The sequence below is a fragment of the Podarcis filfolensis genome, assembly GCF_964270895.1.
Source record: "Podarcis filfolensis genome assembly, chromosome: 10".
Lineage (NCBI taxonomy): Eukaryota > Metazoa > Chordata > Lepidosauria > Squamata > Lacertidae > Podarcis > Podarcis filfolensis.
In genome coordinates this window covers 32,212,785-32,235,344 of record NC_139612.1, presented here as the reverse complement: position 1 = coordinate 32,235,344, position 22,560 = coordinate 32,212,785, and the positions used below count along the sequence as shown (strand labels likewise).

The following is a 22,560-nucleotide window of genomic DNA, read 5'->3' as shown; positions in this document are numbered from 1 at the left end:
TTGTTGCATTATGAACACTGGCCATAATACAAGTAGCATTCTACTTTTTCTGCTTGCTAAGGAGGGTTTGGAGTTCTTTCTCAAAGGGCACCCATCCTTGCCACATGGAATTTGAAAGTGAGATTTTCAAATTCAATTTATTATCCTTACTGTTAAAAAGTAAAAAATCCCGTGAAATGCGCCTCAACTATTGGGTCCATTCTGGGAAATAATAGCTTTCAGAGATCATGTTCAACAGATTTGAATATTAAAACTTACGCTACTGTACCTAAAAGCTTGTTAACACTTCACTTTATGCTGAGCCTCTGAAATACAGCATGATGTCAGAGACAATCCCCCTTTGCCCATTTCAGACCTAAGGTTGGAACTGGGGAAGGCAGTGTGAGGGATTCTGAACAATGTGAAAACATGCCCCTGCTCTCTAGGTAGTACTGAGCTCATCAGGATAAAGGCTTGCCTAGTAAGTGCAAAGAAAATGCTGTCATTATGTATTCAAGGCCACACACTTCTTTCTGCCAGCTCAGATGGACAATAGGAGGCAGAGCTGGAGGCTTGGCTTAGAGTTTGTCAGGTGCTCGGAATATCCCATTAAAACAGAGACAAACTCCATCTGCTCCCACCAGCTGCATGAAGGATGCAGAGACTGGTTCCCTTGCTGGGAACTTGAAGTGGCCAGGAAGCAAACAGATCAGTTTGGAGGTTATATCTGTATTTGTAGGCCAAGTGCACATGTTCCAAGCACCTGACATGTGTAGAGTCAAAACAAATCCCAGGCTGGGCTTTGTATTATCCATCCCCTCTCCCCGCTAGGCTGTTGCGGTTTGTCACCTTTGCTAAGGACTGAATGAGCTCTTCCCACGGAGAGCAAAATTGTGGGTTCTTAGAAATATACTTGAAATGACATAGATTAATTGAAACCCTAATAGTTATACCACTGGTAAATTATGTTCTGTTTTTCCCATTTGTACGTGTGAATTGTCTGGTAAGAATTTAAACTACAAAGCTAGTCAGAAGTGTTTTTATTTATTTATCTTGTCTGTAAATGTGAAGTACTAAGAATTTTGAGTGTGTTTCTTGGCAGCCAAACAAAATATTGAAATTGGAGAAATCTCCTTCGTCGAGCCCCAAGAAACATTCAGCAGAACTGATTGCACTGGAGAAAAAAAGATTACAGCAACTACAGTATGAATATGCTCTAAAAATTCAGCAGCTGAAGGAGGCCCATGCACATCAAACTAAGGACCGATCAAATATTCTTCCCGTTACAGAAGAGGAACCTGAATTTGCACTACCTCAACCTTCCCTTCATGATCTGACACAAGACAAACTGACATTAGATACAGAAGAGAATTATTGTGATGATGAAATTTTGTCCAATTCCACCAGAGAACGAAGGAGGTCTTTCAGAGAATCAAATTCTTCTACTAAACCTAACCTTAAGCACGTTGACACCCCCAAGCAAGAAACTTCAAGCAAACTTTCGAAAAAGGCACTAGAACAACCCGAACTCTTTTTGGGTCTGAATATTGATGAACTCAAAAAACTTTATGGGAAAGCTGATGGCTTAAAAGATCTCTTGAGAGAAAATACCATGCTTACGGTTTCTAATGAAGAAAACTTACATGGGCAGGTAATTCAGTGTACTATTTAATACTAAAAGATCAAGTTTTTTTAATGAATTACTGTGGCTTGAGTCTCTGTATGGTTATATATTGTATCTTTCCCCTAGGAAATAAAAGTGGACATAGACCCTTTCACAGCTCCAAGTAAACAAACAGAAGGGAAGCCATATCCGTTTGGACCTTATCATAGCCCACTTCTTGTTTTTAAATCCTACAGGTATGAATACTGAGTTGATTAAGGATGCTATGTTGCATAGCGGCTTTGAGTATGGTTGGGGATTTCTGTTGTAAAATCCTTTATATGAAAGGATGGTGAGCTTTGGAGTAGCAATGGAGAACAGAGCTGTAGAACTATAGCTACATTTATGATCCTTGAAGAGGAAGAGCTCTGCAGATGTGAGAAATTAGAGTTTGGTAGCAAATGTTGCTAAATCGCTCTTGCATTTGTAATTATTGGACTTTCATTTAGAACAGCAAACACCAAACTGTAGACAATTTAAATGCATTACATGAAGAGGACACATACACATGTAAAAAACAAACAAAAAAAAGCTCCAACATACATATAGAATACAGAGTTATTTCTTAAAAGTGGGTGGTAAGAATTAAGAACTACCAGCTGACTTGGTCTTAAATACTTTTGTGGATGAAAGAAAAACAAGCTTCTATTCCCTTTTGGGATGAACAGCAGGTGGTGCTACATATCTGCTTATGGTTATGATTATCTTTGAAAAGTGAAGTGATATAGGATTCAATTTTAGTACCGTTAGTACATGTTTGTGTGTTAACCATGAGCTAATTTTACTGACCTGGAAATATTAACGTCTCATGTTGTTACTTTGCTTAGGTTTAGCCCCTATTTTCGAACAAAAGAAAAGCTTTACCTCAGTTCAGTATCCTACAGCAATATGATTGAGCCTAAACAGTGTTTCTGCCGTTTTGATCTAACGGGTACATGCAATGATGATGATTGTCGATGGTGAGTGATTCTCCCCTTCACCTCATACTTCTCTAATTGAATGATCTCTACTGCAGAGGCTATTGCCTTGGGATTCCAAGCAAATTTGTCATTTGATTAAGAAAGATTTTTGTCTGCTGCAAACCTAATTGCTTATGTTAAGATAAAAGGAGAGTTCATTGAATAATCTGTTTCACTTTTGTATCCTGGAAAGGATGGGAATGAGGGGAAAGGTACACAGATGGCTTTTATGGCCATGGCAGTGGAGGGAATCCCTGCTCTTTGTTCTACAAACAGATGCAGGAAGAGGGAGTTCCAAAGTGCCTTTTGCAGAGTTTTGAAGGCCTCTTGATACAAGCTATTGGGGGGGGGGATTCTGCCACCATTTTCTTGAGCATCCCTTGAATATACTGTTCCAAGAAAAATATGTTATTTTCTGCCCAGAGCAGAAGGGATTTAGCTTCTATATGAAGGCATCAGAACCTGCCTGTTCAGGTGTGGTTGTGTCTGTGTGTAAAAATAAATGAACCTGGAGTACATTTAAAGAAATTAGTACAGTGGTACCTCTGGTTATGAACACTTCTGGTTACGAGCTCCGCTAACCCGGAAGTAGCTGCTTCTGGTTGTGCCCTTTGCTCCAGGATGTGAACGGAAATCGTGCGCCAGAGGTGTGTGCACAGCGGGAGGCCCCATTAGCGAAAGCATGCCTCAGGATAAGAATGGTTTCAACTTAAGAACAGACCTCCGGAACGAATTAAGTTCGTAACCAGAGGTACCACTGTAATGGTAAGAACTTATATACCCAGGAGCAATAGCCAGTATTCTGAACTGCCAGCAGCCAAAGCCCCAAAGCACCTTCTCATTCACCGAGAAATAGTAAGCATTGGTTAAATTCCCAGCAATCCTTTCTCCCATAGATAGGGTTTTGAAGCAAGGCTCTTGGAGAAGCCTTAATCGATGGAGTGGGGTGGGGACACCTACAGGAAAAGAAAGTCATTGCTATTTATGTGTGTTTTATAGAGCACTCCTAATTTGCAGTCCTTTAGAAGTGTTAGAATAACCCATTTAGTCTCATCAATTACTGGATTGAATTGGGAATTACAAATTGGTTGCCTGAATGGCTGGACACTTGTATTCAGCTGCTAGTATCATATTGACATATCTGTGTGACCTTATTTAAACATCTCAGATGACAGCTAACATTTGAACGTGAGGTACATTATGTCGGAGATGCTCTTCAAAGTTCACTTTGCTTTTGAGTAATAAAAAGTTTGAGATGTGTTCTGTAAAACACCGGGATTACTGAAGTCAGTCCTTATGAGTAGTAGTGGCACCTGAGTATTAGGTAGAGTGCATATGTACACTATCTTGTCTTGTATACACTTGGCTTGCAGCTGCACACTTCTTAGAGTTTCTGGAAATGTTTTAAATGCTGTTTGAAAATAACATTCACTTACTTTAGGTATGATGTTCACAGAGTCTTTGGCTGATTTTTAAACGGGATTATTTTTTATTTCAGGCAACACATGAAAGATTGCACTCTCAGCCGAAGACAGCTGTTTGAGGATGTTCTTTCGTACAATTTAGCTCTGATAGGCTGTTCAGAAAAAAGCACTGATGAAGAGATAAGCACTGCAACAGGTATGTTGCTTGTTGGTCTTGCCAGCAAGGCAATTTAGTTCTGCAATTACCGTATTTTTCGCTCCATAACACGCAGATTTTTCCTCCTAGAAAGTAGGGGGAAATGTCTGTGCGTGTTATGGAGCGAATGCCTACAGATGGCGGGGGAATCTGCTGCAGTTGTGAGCAGTCCGTGGCTCGCTTTGAAACAGTAAGCGGCTCCTGTCAGCTAGCGGAGCCGGGGAGGAGGGAGAGAAGCAGAGCGGGGTTGGCTGCTTTAAAACAACCCTGTCCTCTATGTTCCTCTCTCCTCCCCACTGAGCTGCTAAGTAGCAGCAAAGCTTTTCAGCCAGCCTAGCCGGGAGGAGGGAGAGAAGCAGAGCGGGGTTGGCTGCTTTAAAACAACCCCATGCTCTATGTTCCTCTCTCCTCCCCACTGAGCTGCTAAGTAGCAGCAAAGCTTTTCAGCCAGCCTAGCCGGGAGGAGGGAGAGAAGCCGAGCGGGGTTGGCTGCTTTAAAACAACCCCATGCTCTCTGTCCCTGCCTGCAGTTTTTTGCTGTCCGATTTTGGATTAGCCACTGTAGGGGCTGTGTGTGTGTGTGCTTGAGCTATCGTTCTCCTCCTCCTGCTTCCTGTTCACTCTCCCTGCGCCCCTGCGCTCTCCCTCCAACTTTAGGATTGACACTCTGTGTGTCTGTGTGTGTGAGAGAGGGCTCCTTCTCCTTCTCTTGCTTCCGTTCACTCTCCCTGCGCCCCTGCGACTTTAGAATTGACACTGTGTGTGAGAGAGGGCTCCTTCTCCTTCTCTTGCTTCCCGTTCACTCTCCCTGCGCCCCTGCGCTCTCCCTCCGTCTTTAGAATTGACACTCTGTGTGTGAGAGAGAGGGCTCCTTCTCCTTCTCTTGCTTCCCGTTCACTCTCCCTGCGCCCCTGCGCTCTCCCTGCGCCCCTGCGACTTTAGAATTGACACTCTGTGTGTCTGTGTCTGTGTGAGGGCTCCTTCTCCTTCTCTTGCTTCCGTTCACTCTCCCTGCGCCCCTGCGACTTTAGAATCGACACTCTGTGTGTCTCTGTGTGTGTGAGGGCTCCTTCTCCTTTTCTTGCTTCCCGTTCACTCCCCCAGCACCCCTGTGACTTTAGGGCCAGTTCTCTCTCTGCGTGTGTGTGTGTTTTGACCTCACTGCGCTTGTTGGGGGAGAGTGTTGGTCGCAATTTTTCTTGATTTGTCTCAGAGTGGTTACTATCATGGTTTCCTTGCCGGGGAGGAGGGAGAGACGCAGAGCCTGCTTGTTCTAAAGGAGCAAAGCCAGAGAGGAGCCTCTCCTGCATTATTAGCAGCATCCTTCTCCACACACCCCACGCATGCTCCTTGTCCCTTGAGTTCTTTTCCTTCCCTCCCCACTTAAAACGTGGTTACAAAGCACGGATCCACATGGATCCTCAGGATTTTTGCACTAGGTCACCCCAAATTCACCATCAGATCACATAGCATATCCATGGCTACAGCCTGCACCAAAAAACACACGCACCCACTGTTTCATGGGGCTGCAATGGCGCAAAAACGTGGTTACAAAGCATGGATCCACATGGATCCTCAGGATTTTTGCATTGGGCTACCCCAAACTCACCGTCAGATCACATGTCTGGCCACAGCATGAACCACAAAAATCATACATCCACTGTTTCGTTTAGAATATTTTTTTCTTGTTTTCCTCCTCTAAAAACTACGTGCGTGTTATGGTCAGGTGCGTGTTATAGAGCGAAAAATACGGTAGGTATTCTAGCTTCATAGCCAAAGTTAAGGAAGCAAGCTGCTTCCTAATGCATGCTTTCACTCTGCACTGTATTCATATTAAACAAAGTGTGATTCAGCCTTCTGCTGTCATGTGTAAACCTGTAGTTGCTTTTTACTTTTCACCTGTGTAAGCTTTCAGCAAAAGATCATAAAAGTGAAAAGTATTTGGAGTTGTATTGATGGACATTGATGCCACCATTTTGAAACAATTTGTAGTGTTAAAAGTTTCATCAGAGTTCTGTGGATTTCGTCATGGATATACAGTATGAGTGCATATAGTTGTAAATTACTGATAATGATATGTGTCTTAGATATTGCTACAATCTTATTTCAGAAAAATATGTCGAAAAACTGTTTGGTGTAAACAAAGATCGCATGGCAATGGATCAAATGGCTGTTCTTCTTGCTAGTAATGTCAATGAAAGCAAAGGTCACAGTAAGTAACTTTTTTAATATCTCAGGATCCAGTCTACAGCAGTATTCAGTGGAGTTTTTTAAAAAAATTGTTTTAGCTGGATAAGCAGGATTTGTTTTGATGATAAAACACGATGTAAAGAATTTAATGTATACTTCAATTTTATCTCTCTTGCAAATAGCCCCTCCGTTTACAACTTGGAAAGACAAAAGGAAATGGAGACCTAAGCACTGGGAAAAAACTCATTTGGACAGTGATATCAGCAGTGAAGAGGAACAGTCTTCTGGACCTATTAAATATGGTAGCATTAATTATTATGCAACTAAATCTGGAATGTTAAGAGTAATTCTTAAAAAGGGCAAAAAAGTGTACTTGAACACATTTACTTGTCTCCCCTCTTTATTTGCCCTGTAATGATAAAACTGATATAGAGCTGGTGTCACAGGTAGGTGGCACCATTTCCACACAGACCCAGTGAAAAATCATTCTATTGCCTACAATGGAAGACTTATTTGATGCCTAATTTCAGCAGGGGGCGGGTTATTATAGGATCCTGCTGGAGCTAGGAAAGGCTGCAAGTATACGTGTGCCTGGAGGCACTGTGTTGGCTTAGTGGTCGAGAGTCCTGTGCCTGAGTCAGTTAGTCATGTTAATTGGAAGAAAGTGTCCTGAATGTCTTGCACTGCTGTCACTCATGATTCAGCACTGACTCACGTAACAATAAGAAAAAAATCAAAATGTTTAAATAAAATTCTAATAGCGTATTAGACAAAAGTAACTCAATTTATCTTGCCATAACAATTACTGTGTGTGTGTGTACATACATACTGCTGTTTATCCGTGTGTTTAGCTTTCAGTAGCTTGCTTTTTATTCACACTGAAGTAATAACTTGCTGCAAGTTGGGTTTCAAATCATGAAAGTTGTGACAATCCTTAAAAAAAGAGAATTGTTTTTATTTGCAGCTCCCGCAGTACAGAACAGAATAAATCTTCCCGCTCTGGATGCTGTTGTGACGCCTGATGATGTTAGGTATTTTACTAATGAAACCGACGACATTTCAAACCTGGAAGCAAGTGTACTTGAGAACCCATATAACGTTCAGCTTTGGATCAAATTGGCCTACAAATATCTGAATCAAAATGAAGGGTGGGTAATTCTTTCTTTGCAAACAAATCAGTTGCACTTTTTGTCTCAAACTTCTCACCTGTGCTGTTGGAAGCAAGCTTTGTCGCTAGCATCAAATGGACCCTTTGTTTCTTTGGCCAATGTACAACAAATAGGTTATTGTTTTAAAGCAATTGGTGGGGAATTGATTTGCTCTTTTATTGTGCACAGTCCACAGTAAGCATAATAAATTATTATGCTTTAAAGTGCTTCATTTCAGCATGGAAATAGTAAAAAGAGGTTTCATTTTAATGAAGGATACAAGTGATTGGATTTCTAAAGGTTAGTTTTCTTAATTCATGATGACAAAATGGAAAACTCCTTAAGCAAGATGGTAGAAGTCATTTTCAGATGTTTTACATTTACATCAGGAACCAGCAGGTGTCTGAGAGTATTGGCAACAAACTGCAGTTGTACTTTACCATCCACAAGTGCCTTAGAGTTACCGTACAAGTTCCCTGTTCTTCCTCTCACTGCTGCATTTCAAATCCCTCAAACTGTTTTAAACACAGAAGAGAAAAAGGTCATGTGTGAAGTGCAGAGAGCTTCTGAAGGGGAAATGCATGTGCATGCCTTGGCATTGTACCATGAAACAGAGAATGTGAAAATGAATGTATTGCTTTCCTTTCTTATTGAAGATCATCCTCCGAACGCTTGGATTCTGCTTTAAATGTCCTGGCTCGAGCACTAGAAAATAACAAAGAAAATTCTGAAGTCTGGTGTCATTACCTCAAGCTATTTTCAAAAAGAGGAATTAAGGAAGAGGTGCAAGAAATGTGTGAGACTGCAGTGGAATATGCTCCTACTTACAAGATTTGGTGGACAGTAAGTTTGATCACTGGAAAAACTATATGTAGTAATTAAGAAGTTAGCACACACTGGCACACTACATCTCACTTCCATATATGTTTAATTTGAAGGCTTCCACTAAATAGCTTTTAAAGCTCAAAAAGAACTTTTACAAAAACTTTTTAAACTTAGGATTTCCTTTTTCCTGCCACAGGGACTATAGAATCCCATAAATTGTACCAGACAAATGGGATACCTGTTTGGAGTTCCGTTCACATTACCTTGCATCCAAACTTTCCCCACAACATCATGCCTCCAGGATAATATGTGATACAGTGCAATTGGCTGTAGTTGAAAGCAAACCAAAGGTGACCCAGAAACTACAACTAATCCAGAATGCGGCAGCTAGACTGGTGACTGGGAGTGGCCGCTGAGACCACATAACACCGGTCTTGAAAGACCTATACTGGCTCCCAGTATGTTTCCGAGCACAATTCAAAGTGTTGGTGCTGACCTTTAAAACCCTAAATGGCCTCGGTCCAGTATACCTGAAGGAACGTCTCCACCCCCATTGTTCTGCCCGGACACTGAGGTCCAGCGCCTTTTGGCAGTTCCTTCACTGCGAAAAGCCAAGTTACAGGGAACCAGGCAGAGGGCCTTCTCGGTAGTGGCGCCCGCCCTGTGGAATGCCCTCCCACCAGATGTCAAAGAGAAAAACAACTATCAGACTTTTAGAAGGCAGCCCTGTTTAGGGAAGCTTTTAATGTTTAATAGACTATTGTATTTTAATATTCTGTTGCAAGCCACCCAGAGTGGCGGCTGCTGCTGCTGCTGCTGCTTATCTCTGAAATGTCTCTGTGCATACACAGAAGCGCTTTAGACACTTGCACACAGCTCTTTAGATCCCAAAACAAAATGAGATGAATCCTCAAACGTTTTATCTTTCTTAACTGCCATTCAGTTTCTAAATCTGGAAAACTCATTTGATGGAAAGGATTATGTGTGTGGGAGAATGCTACAGTTCCTGATGGAGAGTCCAAAATGTGAAGAGAATCTGGATCTTCGGTCCTTTCACTTGCTGGAGATGTTGCTGTATAGAGTTCATCTAAGCCTTTTTACTGGGAAATATCAAAATGCTGTTGCGTTATTCCAGGTACTTGCTTATGTATGTCATGTTATGGTGGTTATATTTTCATCAAAGTGATTTTTGGCTTTGGCATCCATTGCTGTTTTGTCCTATATATCTAGTTTGAAGGTAATGTCCCTGCTGCACTATTCAGTAGCAAATGAGAGCAGTTTCACACGGACCAAAGTGTGCTTCCCTACAGTTATGAAAATATGCTTGTAAATATATAAGATTACAAAATCTCCACCATTTTTACTGAGTGTTCTAGGGAGCAGGGATTTCAGTAGTCTTTACTACTGTCTGTGATTAAATGTTCCTCTGTCACATGGCCTACCAGTGTAATATATGGCTGTTGCATATAGTTTTCAAAATTTGTGTCTTCTGCCATCTCAGTTCTTGTAGAAATAGTTTTAACTGCAAATTTATTTATTTCACAACATTTATATGCTGCTTAATTGTAATAGAACCTTAAAGCGTTTTTTAAGAAAATGTGAGTCTTGGATACAGAACAAATGCTCCTACTTATAGGCAGGATTTCTTATAGGCAAATTTCTAAAACCTGGAATTCCCCAATTGTGACCATGGGATCTGTTTAGTGAAACAAAACATTCAAGCTTGATTGCTAGAATATATTTCTATGACTAGGCATAATATTGCAAGGCTGCCCATTATTTAAGCTGTCAGATTTAATCATCCTATAACTGTCTTCTCCGCAGAATGCACTGAAGTCAGAAAGTGAACCGGTTTTGGTGCAACACCTCACCATAAGTGACCGCTGCTTAGCTTGGTTATCCTATATACATCTGATTGAGTTTGGCGATCTCCCCATCAAGTTCTATGATCCTGCCAATAGCAACCCTTCAAAAATAATGAAGAAGGAGCCTTTTTTAATACCTTGGAAAACAATTGAAGATGTGAAAGCTGATCCTGATACTTTGTTAGCTGTGTTTGAAGGTGAGGTTACCCATTTAAATTCAGCTGTGGTTTATTTCTTGAATTAATATTGATAGAATATCTAAAATAATTGTGCTACGGTTACGTATGCAGTGGACTTTTGCTTTTCAATGTGTAGTCTCTTGTGGTCTTCATTGATTTAGAGGCAGTTTGCTTATGTTTAGCATATATAAGAGAAGCCATGACTTCTGTCCTTACAAGTCATCTGGGACCAATCCCATGGAGCTTGCTTCTGAGTAGAATCCATGTATTTTGCAGCAAGACAGTTTATTGTAGTGGATTGTGCAGACTGGCTTCCCATAGGTTTAAAAAACGTAACGTTTGCAGCATTGATAGTCATACAAACTGCAGTGTGAAGAACGGCAGGCTGGTTGGGGTGAGCTGTTAAATGGATGCTGGGAGGCCCTTCATCTTGAAGTTTAGCATGCTGTTGGGGGAAGTTCATTCTCCCCCTCCCCCTCCCTTAAATGCACCGGCAGATAGGTTTAAAGCAGCGTTTCCCAACCATGGGTCTCCAGCTGTTTTCAGACTAGAATTCCCATCATCCCTGACCACTGGTCTTGCTAGCTAGGGCTGATGGGAGTTGTAGTCCAAAAACAGCTGGAGACCCAAGGTTGGGAAACAGTGGTTTAAAGGGCCCTTTACTTGTTTTTTATCAAGCTGCTGGGTGAAGGGCCTCCCCCTCCTTCCAAATTGGGGGGGGGGGCTTGGGTGAGCTGTGGAAGGATAGGCGGGTGTGTGTGGATGAAGGGATAAAGGAAGGGGGTTTGGTCAAGAATGTGGGAAGGGCAAAAGGGGCTTGTGAGCGCAGCAAGCAGGGAAGGCAGTAGTAAATAATAGTAAGAGGAATCTGTTTACAATAAGTAACTGAACTGAGAGACAGCTTCTTAATGTGATCCTGCATGTTCAATAATGCACATGTATGTACACAAAGGAAATTCTTCAAATGTTCATTAAAAAAAATTGCTTTGGGAATAATCAGTGATAATTGGAAGACTGGCTTTGTTGCTTTCTTAACAGTTTGAAAGAACCCAGATCTTATTTTATCTCTTCCGGTTTTTAAAATTATTTATTTTTATTATTAGTTGGTATTTTTGTAATGGGATCTGAAAACTTAATTTTGTCAGCTTGGATAATTTACATCTTCACCTCTTAAAAGAAACTCTGAAATTATTTCATACCTAAGTAAAGCACAATGACTGAAATGAAATTCATGACTACATTGTCTCCCTACCCCCCACCCCACCAAAATAAAGGTATATTTATACATTAATTTAAGCTTTTTCTGCAGTAAAGCTTTGTATTTGTGAATGTGTAATCTTACTTGATGTTTGCTTGTTTTCAGATGCCATCCAGTCATGCACCAGTGAGGATTCTGCAGCTGATGAAAGAGTAGTTCTCTGTCTTCCGCTATATAGAAACATGGTCATTTTGCAGCAGCTGTTAGAAAGGTAAGTCACTTGCAAAATTGCTATTTTTTATATGCTGTGTTAAGCATTATGGGTTATATTCAACTAGGTTTTACTCAGAGTAGAACCACTATAATTAATTGCTGCAAGTTAGCCAAGGCAATTAATTTAAATGGGTCTCCTCTGAGTAAAATTTAGTTGAATACAATCCTTTGTACAAAAATGCATGGTGAGTGACAATTTCCCATTTTTCTGGTATTAACACAGATGAATATAGCAGCACTAAGAAAGGAGGTTCATGCCTAATGTTATGATTAAAAAAGAATAGGTAATAGGAAAGAGTGTAATAGTTCACAAGATTGTCTTGGAAGTTCTTCTAGGTCACTGTCTTTTTTTAAATAAGATAAGTAATTGCTGTTTTTCACTGTTTTCATTCAAGATGGGAAGCTGCTATTGAGCTTTGTAAATCACTCTTGAAACTAAACCCCATTGACTGTCGTCTGCTAGAAGCACTAGTTGGTTTGTACTTGCGGACTGGCCAGATGGAAAAAGCATGTGACGTGTGGCTTACAGCATTTGAGAAAAACCCTCAAAATGCCCAGGTTTTCTACTTTATGTGCAAATTCTTCATTCTGCAGGTAAAACACCAATGACTTTATTCAGCTTTTTATAACAGGTTGGAGAGAGAACCAAGTTTATTTAATACAAAATGGTGACATTCAGAGTACATTACAGTGAAAGGATTTGACCAGGAGTTTGATTTTCAGACTTTAAGCAGCTGAGTTTTTGTTTTGCCTAAAGTAGTTGTTGCCCACAAATGCTTAAAAAAAAAAAAAGCTGGAATGTGAATCTGAACGGAGTGGTTTATTGGACGATGTAGAACAGCCTTCTTTAGATGATTGGGACTCAACTGTTATCGGCTCCAGCTTGGGTTGGTGAGAGCTGTAGAGGAAAACATCCGGTTGGGGCATGCTGGCTTTAGAATGTGACACAGATGTTGCAACAGTCGTGTGAGACTCTTTATCCTTCTTTTGTAACGTGCAAAAGGGTGAGCTGATGCATCTAACCTATGGAGAGATCAAAAAGTTCATCCTTGAATGTTAATCATTTGAAGCACTGCAGAAAATTTAGGTAGCATTCTGCTTTTGGGTAATGTCTGCCCACCATCTGCATTAATGGTTTTGAAAGAGCCATTAAAATGTATTATGCAGAAGTTTGATTTGTTCTTCACATTTTGTAACTTTAGTCCAATGTCACTTACTCTCTCATAACAGAATAGATCAGATAGTATTCCTCCACTGTTGCAAGCCTTCGTTGCAGCATTCTTTGAGTGTGTGACTCGAGACAACAGTCCTGTGGATCTGTTACGGTAAGTCTGGCAAGCAAACTAATCATTCCATGCTGCTATGAGCTCGGTTTATGTGATGCGTTGCTTGGTTCCGTTTATAAAATTTCTGTATGGTTACTTGTAAAAACGCTTATGTTACACACTGCCATTTTGCACAAACCTTAGTTTCTTGCAGAACTTTATGGCGATGCTGTTCTTAGATTTCTCATTACAGTGAAAAGCAATTCACATGTTACTTTATTATTTGTCAGTTTGTGTGTTGAGTGTAAGGCAACTAGTGCTTGTGATATAAAAGTAGACAAATACTTTTAGAAAAGTGGTGCACAGCTATGTCGAGAGAAGCTATTATTTCTTGAGATATTCTTCCAGAATCTTTTAGCACCCTGTAATTATTGGCACAAACCCCATTTACATATGAGGTAGCCAGGTTAAGTAGCTGAAACTGATGCTGCAAACAGGAAGATAGATTTCTGCAACACCTCAGGCTTTTGAAATAAGCCTTGCAGCACCCTAAGTTGGGGTTGTTATGGGAGCCTATGTTACCTTATGAGTTTCTGTAACTTAATGAAAACACTCCATTTGAGGTAAAAAGTTGATTAGTGGGTTGCACATAGTGCAAGGCTTATTTATTTGCCATGTTTATATAGGTATGTATATGTCCATACACTTAAAATACAAGTTTTGAAAGGAAAACAAGCAAATAAGCATATACCGTAATAATTGCACAATTTTCAAAAAAATACACCAGATTATGACTAAATTTTAAATAAATGTTAATATTTTAATTCAGAATATTATGAATAAACAAATAAGGAAAACACAGAGGGGAACCCCAACATACTTAATATATTTAATATAGTCAATAAGGAGAAGATATTTATATATTGATAATATTTTGCTTAAGAGACATTATTTTATTATTATTATTAAAATTGGTATACCGCCGTATACCTGCAGGTGTCAGGGCGGATCACACATATTTATATGTTCTCATAAGATTGTGAAAGGATCATAACAAAGCCTTCAGACATCTCTTTAAAAGCATATTAAGCATAGCTTAAATACATTTCTTTGGTATCTCCTTCACTGTTTTGTTTTCACTTGGAATCAAACTAGATACCACAGTAATCCTTGGCGCAAGGGAATGCAGAAAATCATGATTTTGAAACGCAGCTATGCTCTACGCTACAGATGGGAAAACTAGACAAGCAGCTACCGTTTTCAGTGGCTGCCATACGCTTCTTCCAAATTCTAGTCTGGCTCTTATTCGCTTGGAGATACACATAGGTGGTGTGTCCACTCTTTGCTCAGATTGCTTCAGGTTAGGATTGTTTCGGTGTAGTGAACATTTGTCACACTGAATAAGGACTCTTTGTTCTAGATATTTTTTGAATTTCCCAATGCCAATTGAATTCACACCGCCTATGTATAAGGGAAGCTTTACAGAAGAGCTTTTAAACCAGCAAATTCCTTACTTGTGGCAAATATACTGGTGAGTGTTTCCAAAGTCTGATAATTTTTTTAATATTGCAACACTTTTTAAGTAGGGAACTACAGATTGTTGAGGAGGCAGCTAATCTCGTGTTATATATAATAAGAGCAAATATAAGGAGTGCCATTGTTGTCCTAGTTTCTGCCAGTATCCTTTAGGATTTTGGTATTTCTGTCATGAACATACACCATGCACTGCTTTGCTTGCCCTTTCTTATGCTATTTAGTTTGCAGTTTGGTGTTAGAAACATCTGTTGTGATTTTTTTACTTAAAACACCATGAAGTTGGCTGTGTCTAAGTTTAAAATCAGAAGACAGATGTGCTGCTTGAGCCCTGTGTCCCACACTTTAGTTTTGAATTATATATAAATGGAAGAGAGAACTTCTTAGAAGTACTTAGGCAGCTGCCAAAATCCCTTTCTTCAAGTGCTTAGATTCATAAAGTGTAAGGAATTTCTACTAAAATACTCCCATCATCTGCATTGTTGGCCACAGTATTTTTCTTGCAGACATTTAGTCAAAAAGAGATGAAGAGCTGTTTTGCTGACTTACATTAACTACATTAATTTCAATATTAATTATTGCCTGTTAACCACTGTGAAGAGTTAGTGTTGAAACACTTTTAAAACTAGGAAACATTTTGTACCTCTGATCATTTTTTTGGCTTATACTTGCGTATAATGTCAAGCTTCTCCATTGCCCTTTTCTTTCACAAAAGGCATGTAACAGTTCCAGAAAAGCTAACGCTGTTTTCTTTCAATGAAAAATAGCTTATACCAGTCTCTTCATGGAAGTTCTGGAGATGCAGTGGATGCTTATGAGGCAGCTCTGGGAGCAGTTATGCAAGAGGAAATAGTTCAGCAGATTTGGATAGAGTAAGTTTAAATGACGAGACATTATAACTGTAAAAGTAATGCATTTGGAAGTGTTAACACCTGGGTTTCACTCCTCTTTTTCAGTTACCTTGTTTTCATCAATGGCAAGGTTGTCAGATCTAACAATCAAGTTCAAGAATTCAAGCTTTTTACAGATCTTGTGAACAGATGTCTTGTTACAGTCCCCACCCGTTACCCTATTCCATTTAGCACCGCTGATTACTGGACCAACTATGAATTCCACAACAAGGTATAAGTGTTTTGGTAATTCAGATACAGGACTCTGTATATAAAACACGTTATGCTAAAATACATGTAGGGTTTCCTTAGTATTTTGTTCAACATAGTGCGCTAAAATACCAGTTCTGTAAGGGAAATGAGAACTGTACACATATACAAAAGCTCCTTGCTGCAGAGTGTGTGTGCACAGCTGCGCAGTGGCTAAATTTGTAGAGTATCAACTTCTCTAAAATGTTTTGTAGGCTGGGGATTGGCGAACTGTAGAAGCCTAGTGTTGCTGTATAGGGGAGGGTTGTCTGTCACACTTTCCTTTCGGAGCTTGACCTCCTTCAGGTTCCTTAGGCTGCTTGGAGATCTGAAATGCTGTGTCAAGCTGGTGTTGTCTCTTCCACCAGCCCTCCCTACTTTTTGAAGGACTCCAGCATTTGCTCTAGCATTTGCTGGAAAAGTGCAAATTCCCCTGTGGTGTTCTTGCTGTGGTTCATCTTTGGGGCCACTGGTACCTGGAGGAGCTGTTTGTAGATGCTGCTACTAACTCAGTGCCACTGTCTTCGTCATCAAATTCAAGAGAGAGAGAGAGAGAGAGAGAGTGCACATCAGTGTTGGATTTGTGAACAAAGCAGGCAGCTTGAATGACCTAACTTCTTGAAAATTAACCTTTACAGGTTATTTTCTTTTATCTGAGTTGTATTCCGAAGTCTCAGCATTCCAAAGCATTGGAAAGATTTTGCTCTACCATGCCTGCTAATCCTGGACTTGCATTCAGGTAAGAAAATATTGGCGGAAGCATTTAGAATCAAGTACCTGTTTTCCCTGATGCCCTTTAAAAAAGTTACTTGCCATCTTCTAAGCTGGATGGCTGAGTGGGGCTTTCTTTGAAGAAAAAAAAAATCTTCACAAAGATTAGATCTGGAAATAAATAGTCTAGAGCAGGGCTTGGGTCTCCAGCTGCTTTTGGACTACAATTCCCCTCATCCCTGACCACTCGTCCTGCTAACTGAATGATGGGAGTTATAATCCAAAAACAGCTTGGAGACCCAGGTTTGGGAAACCCTGGTATAGAGCAAGGAGAACTAATACATAATATGATTTCTAAGCCTTCCTACAAACTGAAATAATACTTGTTAACAAAAAAAAAATGAGGAGAGGAATTTAGTGTTGCTCTTAAGGCAGAGCTTTCCAAACTTTCTCAACACTCCTCCCGGGACTGGAAAAGAGTTAGTTTGCTAGTAAAACTCAATTACTGTGTCACAAAATGATGTGTGTCTAAAAAGTGTGTCACCAACATGGAAAATTTGGAAAGCCTTGCTCTAAGGTGATCATTACGTTAGGGCAAGCATTTTGGTTTGCCAGATAGAACAGTCTCCCCTTCCCCCCCTGGCATTACATCTGGGTTTGTGGGACTCATTCTTAGACCAAGTATTCTACAGTAGGTTTATAAGAACACTGGACAGAGAGGCTTCACCTGTTATTCCAAAGTAGTATTATTACAGCTACTATTATTGTGAAAGTCATACAGAAAACGATTATTTCAAGTTATTGATGCTAAAGGTGGTTCTTCAAGCTATTGAGTGATAAGGTGTACTTAGGTTTTTTACACATGGCTTCTCCATTTGGGCTTTATTTTTGTAAATAAACCATTATACAATATGATGTCCTGATGTGTACAACCACAACAGAGGGTGTACTTTCTTTTTCCCCTAACTGTACTCTCACTTGCACCTCTTCTCCCACCTCCCCCCACCCCTGTCAAGCTTTTAAAAGAGCTTAGTATTACTGCTTTACGTTCTTATTCAGCACTGCATGTTTCCCTTTGCTCCTTTGTCACTGCAGGCTGCTTCAACAACACTGGGAAGAGAGCAATGTCCAGATTCTGAAACTACAAGCCAAGATGTTTACATATAATATCCCAACATGCCTGGCCATCTGGAAAATGTAATTCAACAGTCATACACCTGTTAACATAGATATTTTTTTTAAAAAAATAAGGTTTGCTTCATAAAGCTACATTTGAAGTAGGTCTTCAAATTTGGTTTTATGCTAGAAAGGTTTTTCATTATTGCAGTCTTTCCACAAACTTTGGTTTAGACAGATTCCTGGCACTAATGTCGTAAAATGAGGACTGTTACTTCCCATACAAAAAATATTTCAGAAGTAAGTATGCCTTGTGTGTCTAAGTAAGGAAAATGTGTTGATGAATTTTATTGTTGCTGCTTTGGAATGTTTACCATTAAATTATTGACTTCTGTTTCCCTCCTCCTTTCTACCCTCCCCTTTATATATCATAATAGCAATATCCAGTGGTGATGAACTGATCATTGTCTGCAGTGTTTGTACATAATGGGAACAACTGAAATGTCTTGCTCATGTAAGATTGTTTATGAAATGGATCTTTTTTGTCTCTTCACTATAGATTATCATCATTGGGAGTTAGTCTGTTACTTTCCAGGACTTTTATAGTTCCATCCCATACTCAGTGTTCTTCCCATAAAGATATTCTGTATTCTGCAAAAAAATAAGTCATTTTTATTTCTTCCCTTCAGAGCCATTGCTGCTGAGTGCTTTCTAAAGGGACAGAGAGAGGTATGTAAGAAAAGCTTATTGAAATAGCCAGTTGCAAAGATACTTAACTAGCCTCACCCCTGAGTTTAATGAACTAGTCTACACCTTAAAAAAAAGAAGCTTGAGAACAGTGTTCTTGCTAAGCGACCTTTGAATAAGAGGTCTGCTCCTCAGAAATTGTGTCCGTTATCAAATGAAGGCAAGGAGGAAGAAAGGTTCTGGCTAAGTTTTTTTTCCTTTTAGGTTAATTCTGTCAGGGGCTCGATGTGCTAGAGCCAGACTTGGTTGAATCAGGGAGGGACGCGGGTGGCGCTGTGGGTAAAACCTCAGTGCCTAGGACTTGCCGATCGCATGGTCGGCGGTTCGAATCCCCGCGGCGGAGTGCGCTCCCGTCGTCCGGTCCCAGCGCCTGCCAACCTAGCAGTTCGAAAGCACCCCCGGGTGCAAGTAGATAAATAGGTACCGCTTTATAGTGGGAGGTAAACAGCGTTTCCGTGTGCTGCGCTGGTGCCGGTTCGCCAGAGCAGCTTCGTCACGTTGGCCACGTGACCCGGAAGTGTCTGCGGACAGCGCTGGCTCCCGGCCTATAGAGTGAGATGAGCACACAACCCTAGAGTCTGGCAAGACTGGCCCGTATGGGCAGGGGTACCTTTACCTTTCAAACACAGTAGTGTGCCAACGCAAGGACACTTGGGATGTTAATTTAACATACTTAATTCTTCCCACTTGTTCACATAATGCTCATTTACTATGCAATCCTGTACATGGCAGAAGCAAAACCTGATTATTTGAATGAGGCTTAGGTCCCAAATAGCTGTCTCCTTCCCTACAAACTAGATAAGTGTCCAAGGAGTGGCAATTTATTTGGCAGTCCCTGAGCTACAGATGTGTGTCTGACATCTTCATTCTGTAATTTTTCACATGATGATGAAGGCACACCTCTTTACTCTGTCCTTTGATGCCTAAGATATGTATTTGGGACCTATCTTGTTCCCTCCAGTATAATTGTTTTTTTAGCGGATGTCAATACTGTATTTTTAAATAGTTACACCATGAGTCCTCACTGTGAAGGGTGGATAAGAAATCAGAACAATTAATTCCTCAGTAAGTGGGTGTAGGATTGCAGAACCTTTAAATAACAAAAGCAGCTTAAATCCAACAAAGAAGTCTTCAGTGATCAGTACAAACTTTTGAATATATGGCACACAGTAAACCAATTCAGTCAATTTGAAATGGGGACAGATAGGACTAACTTGCTTCTAAGCATTTACAATGTTGTCATCAGGCTTCCATGTCTTCTCTACGGCCTTAAAACTAAGCACTTTTTGAAAAATGTAAAGCTTTTAAATCTAGCAGTAGCCCTCAAGCATTTCCCTGCCATAGCTTCACCATTCCTAACCTGTGTTACAGGCACATAAGACAGAAAAAGTGCATGTTGCGCAACAAACATAAGTTTTGTTGGGATAACATTAGCTTGATTCTTGTCTCTTCTTTACAGGTCCATCACTTATATCAGAGAGCCTTTCAGAAGCTACCTCTTTGCGCAACCCTGTGGAAAGATGTAATGTTTTCTCCTTATGTTTCCGTTTAAGGTTTCATTTCAATTTTCTGCATATCCCATGTCCATTGATGTGGTGATATTCCAGCTCTGGCTAAATCTTATGTCTGCTTCACCATCTCTTACAGCAGCTCCTGTTTGAAGCATCAGGAGGAGGTAAAACTGATAACCTGAGAAAACTAGTTTCCAAGTGCCAAGAGGTTGGAGTCAGCCTAGATGAGCTTTTAAATTTAAACACTTACAGAACAGAAAGCACGAATCGCTGAACACTGGGTGCAGTCAGTGCTAAGTCCTATTAAATGCCAAAATCATTTGAATGATTCTCCAGGCTGATCTCTGGCTTTAGGCCTCTGAAAAGCAGATGCACAAAGCTGAGCATATCAAGTCTCTCTCTGGCCTGCTTTCCTTGAACCTGGAAACAATTGACATGATCGCCTCCTTGGATAAATGAATGTCCTCTATGGCCTGCTTCTGGGCCCTGCCAGACTCTCATAACATCATGTACGTAAGTATAGTTCATCCCAATGACAGACTTTAAATGTGTTAATTTTTATATTTTATTTTCGATTTTTCATTTTCTTTTGTGCGGTTCCTGATTTCACTTGACGCTCGCACTGATGCCTGAGAGATCTGTGTTTGGGGCTAAAAATATGGGCTGAGTTTACAGCAAAAACAATCGGTCCACTTTGTTTTCCTCCCAACCCCACCCCACCCTCTTTCCCAATCCCCTTTTGTTTCGTTTTGGAGATTCGTTTTCATTGCAGGATATAAAAACAAAAGCAGCCGCTCTTAAGGAAAGTAACTGCCATGGCCACAAGTATGCTTTTTGCACTTGAAGGCTCAATGAGGGTGGTTTCCTGCCCTTTCTGCATTCTGGACTTGTGGCAGAGACTTAAACTTGAAGATTAAAGATACAGTTGCAATTGCCAGTGCATCAGAACCTAAGAGTGGTCAATTTATTATGTGCAATTTTTTGTAAAGAAATTTTAATTTATAATAAAAGTTTAACAGTTAATAATATTGAACTGATTTGTATTAAAATACTACTCTGTAGTATTGCCATTGTTTATACAAAGATATTTTGAATATAAGTTTTAAAAAAATCTCCTGTTTCCATTGTCTTTAATTAAGCTGGTGCAAATGTGGGGGTAGGTTGGTTTTGCTTGTCAATACATGCGCAATAACTGTAGGCCACTGGACACATTTCCCATGAATTTCCCCCCATTGATTGGAGCATTGATGGTTAAAATTGAAAACAAATACACTGGAGAACCGGAGCTAACTCTTATCTACTGCACACCCTGGAGCCACAAAGTGAAACAACTTACCGTATTTTTCGCTCTATAACACGCACCAGACCATAACACACACGTAGTTTTTAGAGGAGGAAAACAAGAAAAAAAAATTCTAAACGAAATAGTGGATATATGATTTTTGTGGTTCATGCTGTGGCCACAGACATGTGATCTGACAGTGAGTTTGGAGTAGCCCAATGCAAAAATCCTGAGGATCCATGTGGATCCATGCTTTGTAACCACAGAGGAGGGAAGGAAGGGGAACCATGGATCCTCTGCTCATGACTGCAGCAGATCCCCCCTGCCACCCGCAGGCATTTGCTCCATAACACGCACAGACATTTCCCCTTTCTAGGAGGAAAAAAGTGAGTGTTATGGTTCAAAAAATACGGTACATGGGCTAATCCTCAGCCACAGTCACAGATTGGGAAGGGGCAGAACATTTTGTTAATAACGAGAGCATGCTGCATCAAGCCACTGGCCCATCTAGTCCAGCACCTTGTTCTCACAGTGGCCAACCAGATGCCTATGGGAAGCGCCAAAGCAGGACCCAGTCACAAGAACACACACTCCACCTGCCCTTTCCGGCAGCAGGTATTCAAAAGCCTACAGCCTACAACCTCGGAGGCAGAGCATAGCCATGAATAGCTAGTTGCCATCGATAGCGTTTACCTTCCACATATTTCTCTTTTAAAGCTGGTGGCCATCCCTGCTTCCTGTGGCAGCAAGTTCCACAGTTTAATTTTTTGTTGTTGTCTGTCCTGGGTCTTTCAACATGCAGCTTCATTGGATGCCCATGATGCCTATGAATTCTCGTGTTACGAGAGACGGAGGAATAACCTTTTATCTACTTCATGGCATGCAAGATTTTATACACTGGGGTCATGTTGCCCCTAAACCCTTTCTCCAGGGCAAGAGTTCCACATGTTGCCGCCCTTTTCCCATAGGAGGTGGGGTCATGTTATTAATCTGTACTCCCACTCCCCAGTTGGACTGTGCATGTAGTTCGCTGGTTTTCCTGTCGCATCACTTTCAAAGAGAAATTGAACTACCCTTTGGTCCAAATACTGTTCTTTGTTAGCAGCACCAAGCAACACCATGATTTATTTTATTTAAGCCCCGCCCATCTGGCCGGGTTTCCCCAGCCACTCTGGGCGGCTCCCAACAGAATATTAAAAACGTGATAAAACATCAAACATTAAAAACTTCCCTAAACAGAAGGAACTATTGTGATGTAGTGGTTAGAATGCTAGACATGGGAGACCAGGGTTTGGACCTCCACTCAGCCGTGAAACTTACTGGGTGAACCTGGACCAGTCACTGCCTCTCTGCCCGA

At 40.6% G+C, this 22,560-nt stretch overlaps 1 protein-coding gene across 5 annotated transcripts in view; it reads left to right on the top strand.

The window, feature by feature from the left end:
- Positions 1 to 20,944, top strand: part of ZFC3H1 (zinc finger C3H1-type containing) — a gene marked incomplete at its 5' end in the record, with an annotated part of 35,602 nt that extends 14,658 nt beyond the window's left edge. For 2 of the 5 annotated variants that reach the window (XM_083574295.1, XM_083574294.1), the window contains 21 exons: positions 1,082 to 1,630; positions 1,730 to 1,839; positions 2,470 to 2,601; positions 4,100 to 4,221; positions 6,332 to 6,433; positions 6,594 to 6,713; positions 7,376 to 7,559; positions 8,216 to 8,402; positions 9,328 to 9,519; positions 10,209 to 10,446; positions 11,792 to 11,897; positions 12,295 to 12,493; positions 13,130 to 13,224; positions 14,585 to 14,695; positions 15,465 to 15,569; positions 15,654 to 15,819; positions 16,475 to 16,575; positions 17,643 to 17,744; positions 18,353 to 18,392; positions 19,870 to 19,932; positions 20,058 to 20,944. In XM_083574295.1, the coding sequence (XP_083430421.1) occupies positions 1,082 to 1,630; positions 1,730 to 1,839; positions 2,470 to 2,601; positions 4,100 to 4,221; positions 6,332 to 6,433; positions 6,594 to 6,713; positions 7,376 to 7,559; positions 8,216 to 8,402; positions 9,328 to 9,519; positions 10,209 to 10,446; positions 11,792 to 11,897; positions 12,295 to 12,493; positions 13,130 to 13,224; positions 14,585 to 14,695; positions 15,465 to 15,569; positions 15,654 to 15,819; positions 16,475 to 16,575; positions 17,643 to 17,744; positions 18,353 to 18,392; positions 19,870 to 19,932; positions 20,058 to 20,195 (3,162 nt within the window). In that variant the 3' untranslated portion in view covers positions 20,196 to 20,944. Of the gene's footprint in view, positions 1 to 1,081; positions 1,631 to 1,729; positions 1,840 to 2,469; positions 2,602 to 4,099; positions 4,222 to 6,331; positions 6,434 to 6,593; positions 6,714 to 7,375; positions 7,560 to 8,215; positions 8,403 to 9,327; positions 9,520 to 10,208; positions 10,447 to 11,791; positions 11,898 to 12,294; positions 12,494 to 13,129; positions 13,225 to 14,584; positions 14,696 to 15,464; positions 15,570 to 15,653; positions 15,820 to 16,474; positions 16,576 to 17,642; positions 17,745 to 18,100; positions 18,393 to 19,869 lie in introns of all 5 variants that reach the window. The other 3 variants (XR_014539243.1, XR_014539244.1, XR_014539242.1) reach the window with 3 other exon arrangements.
- Between the last annotated feature and the right edge of the window lie 1,616 nt (positions 20,945 to 22,560).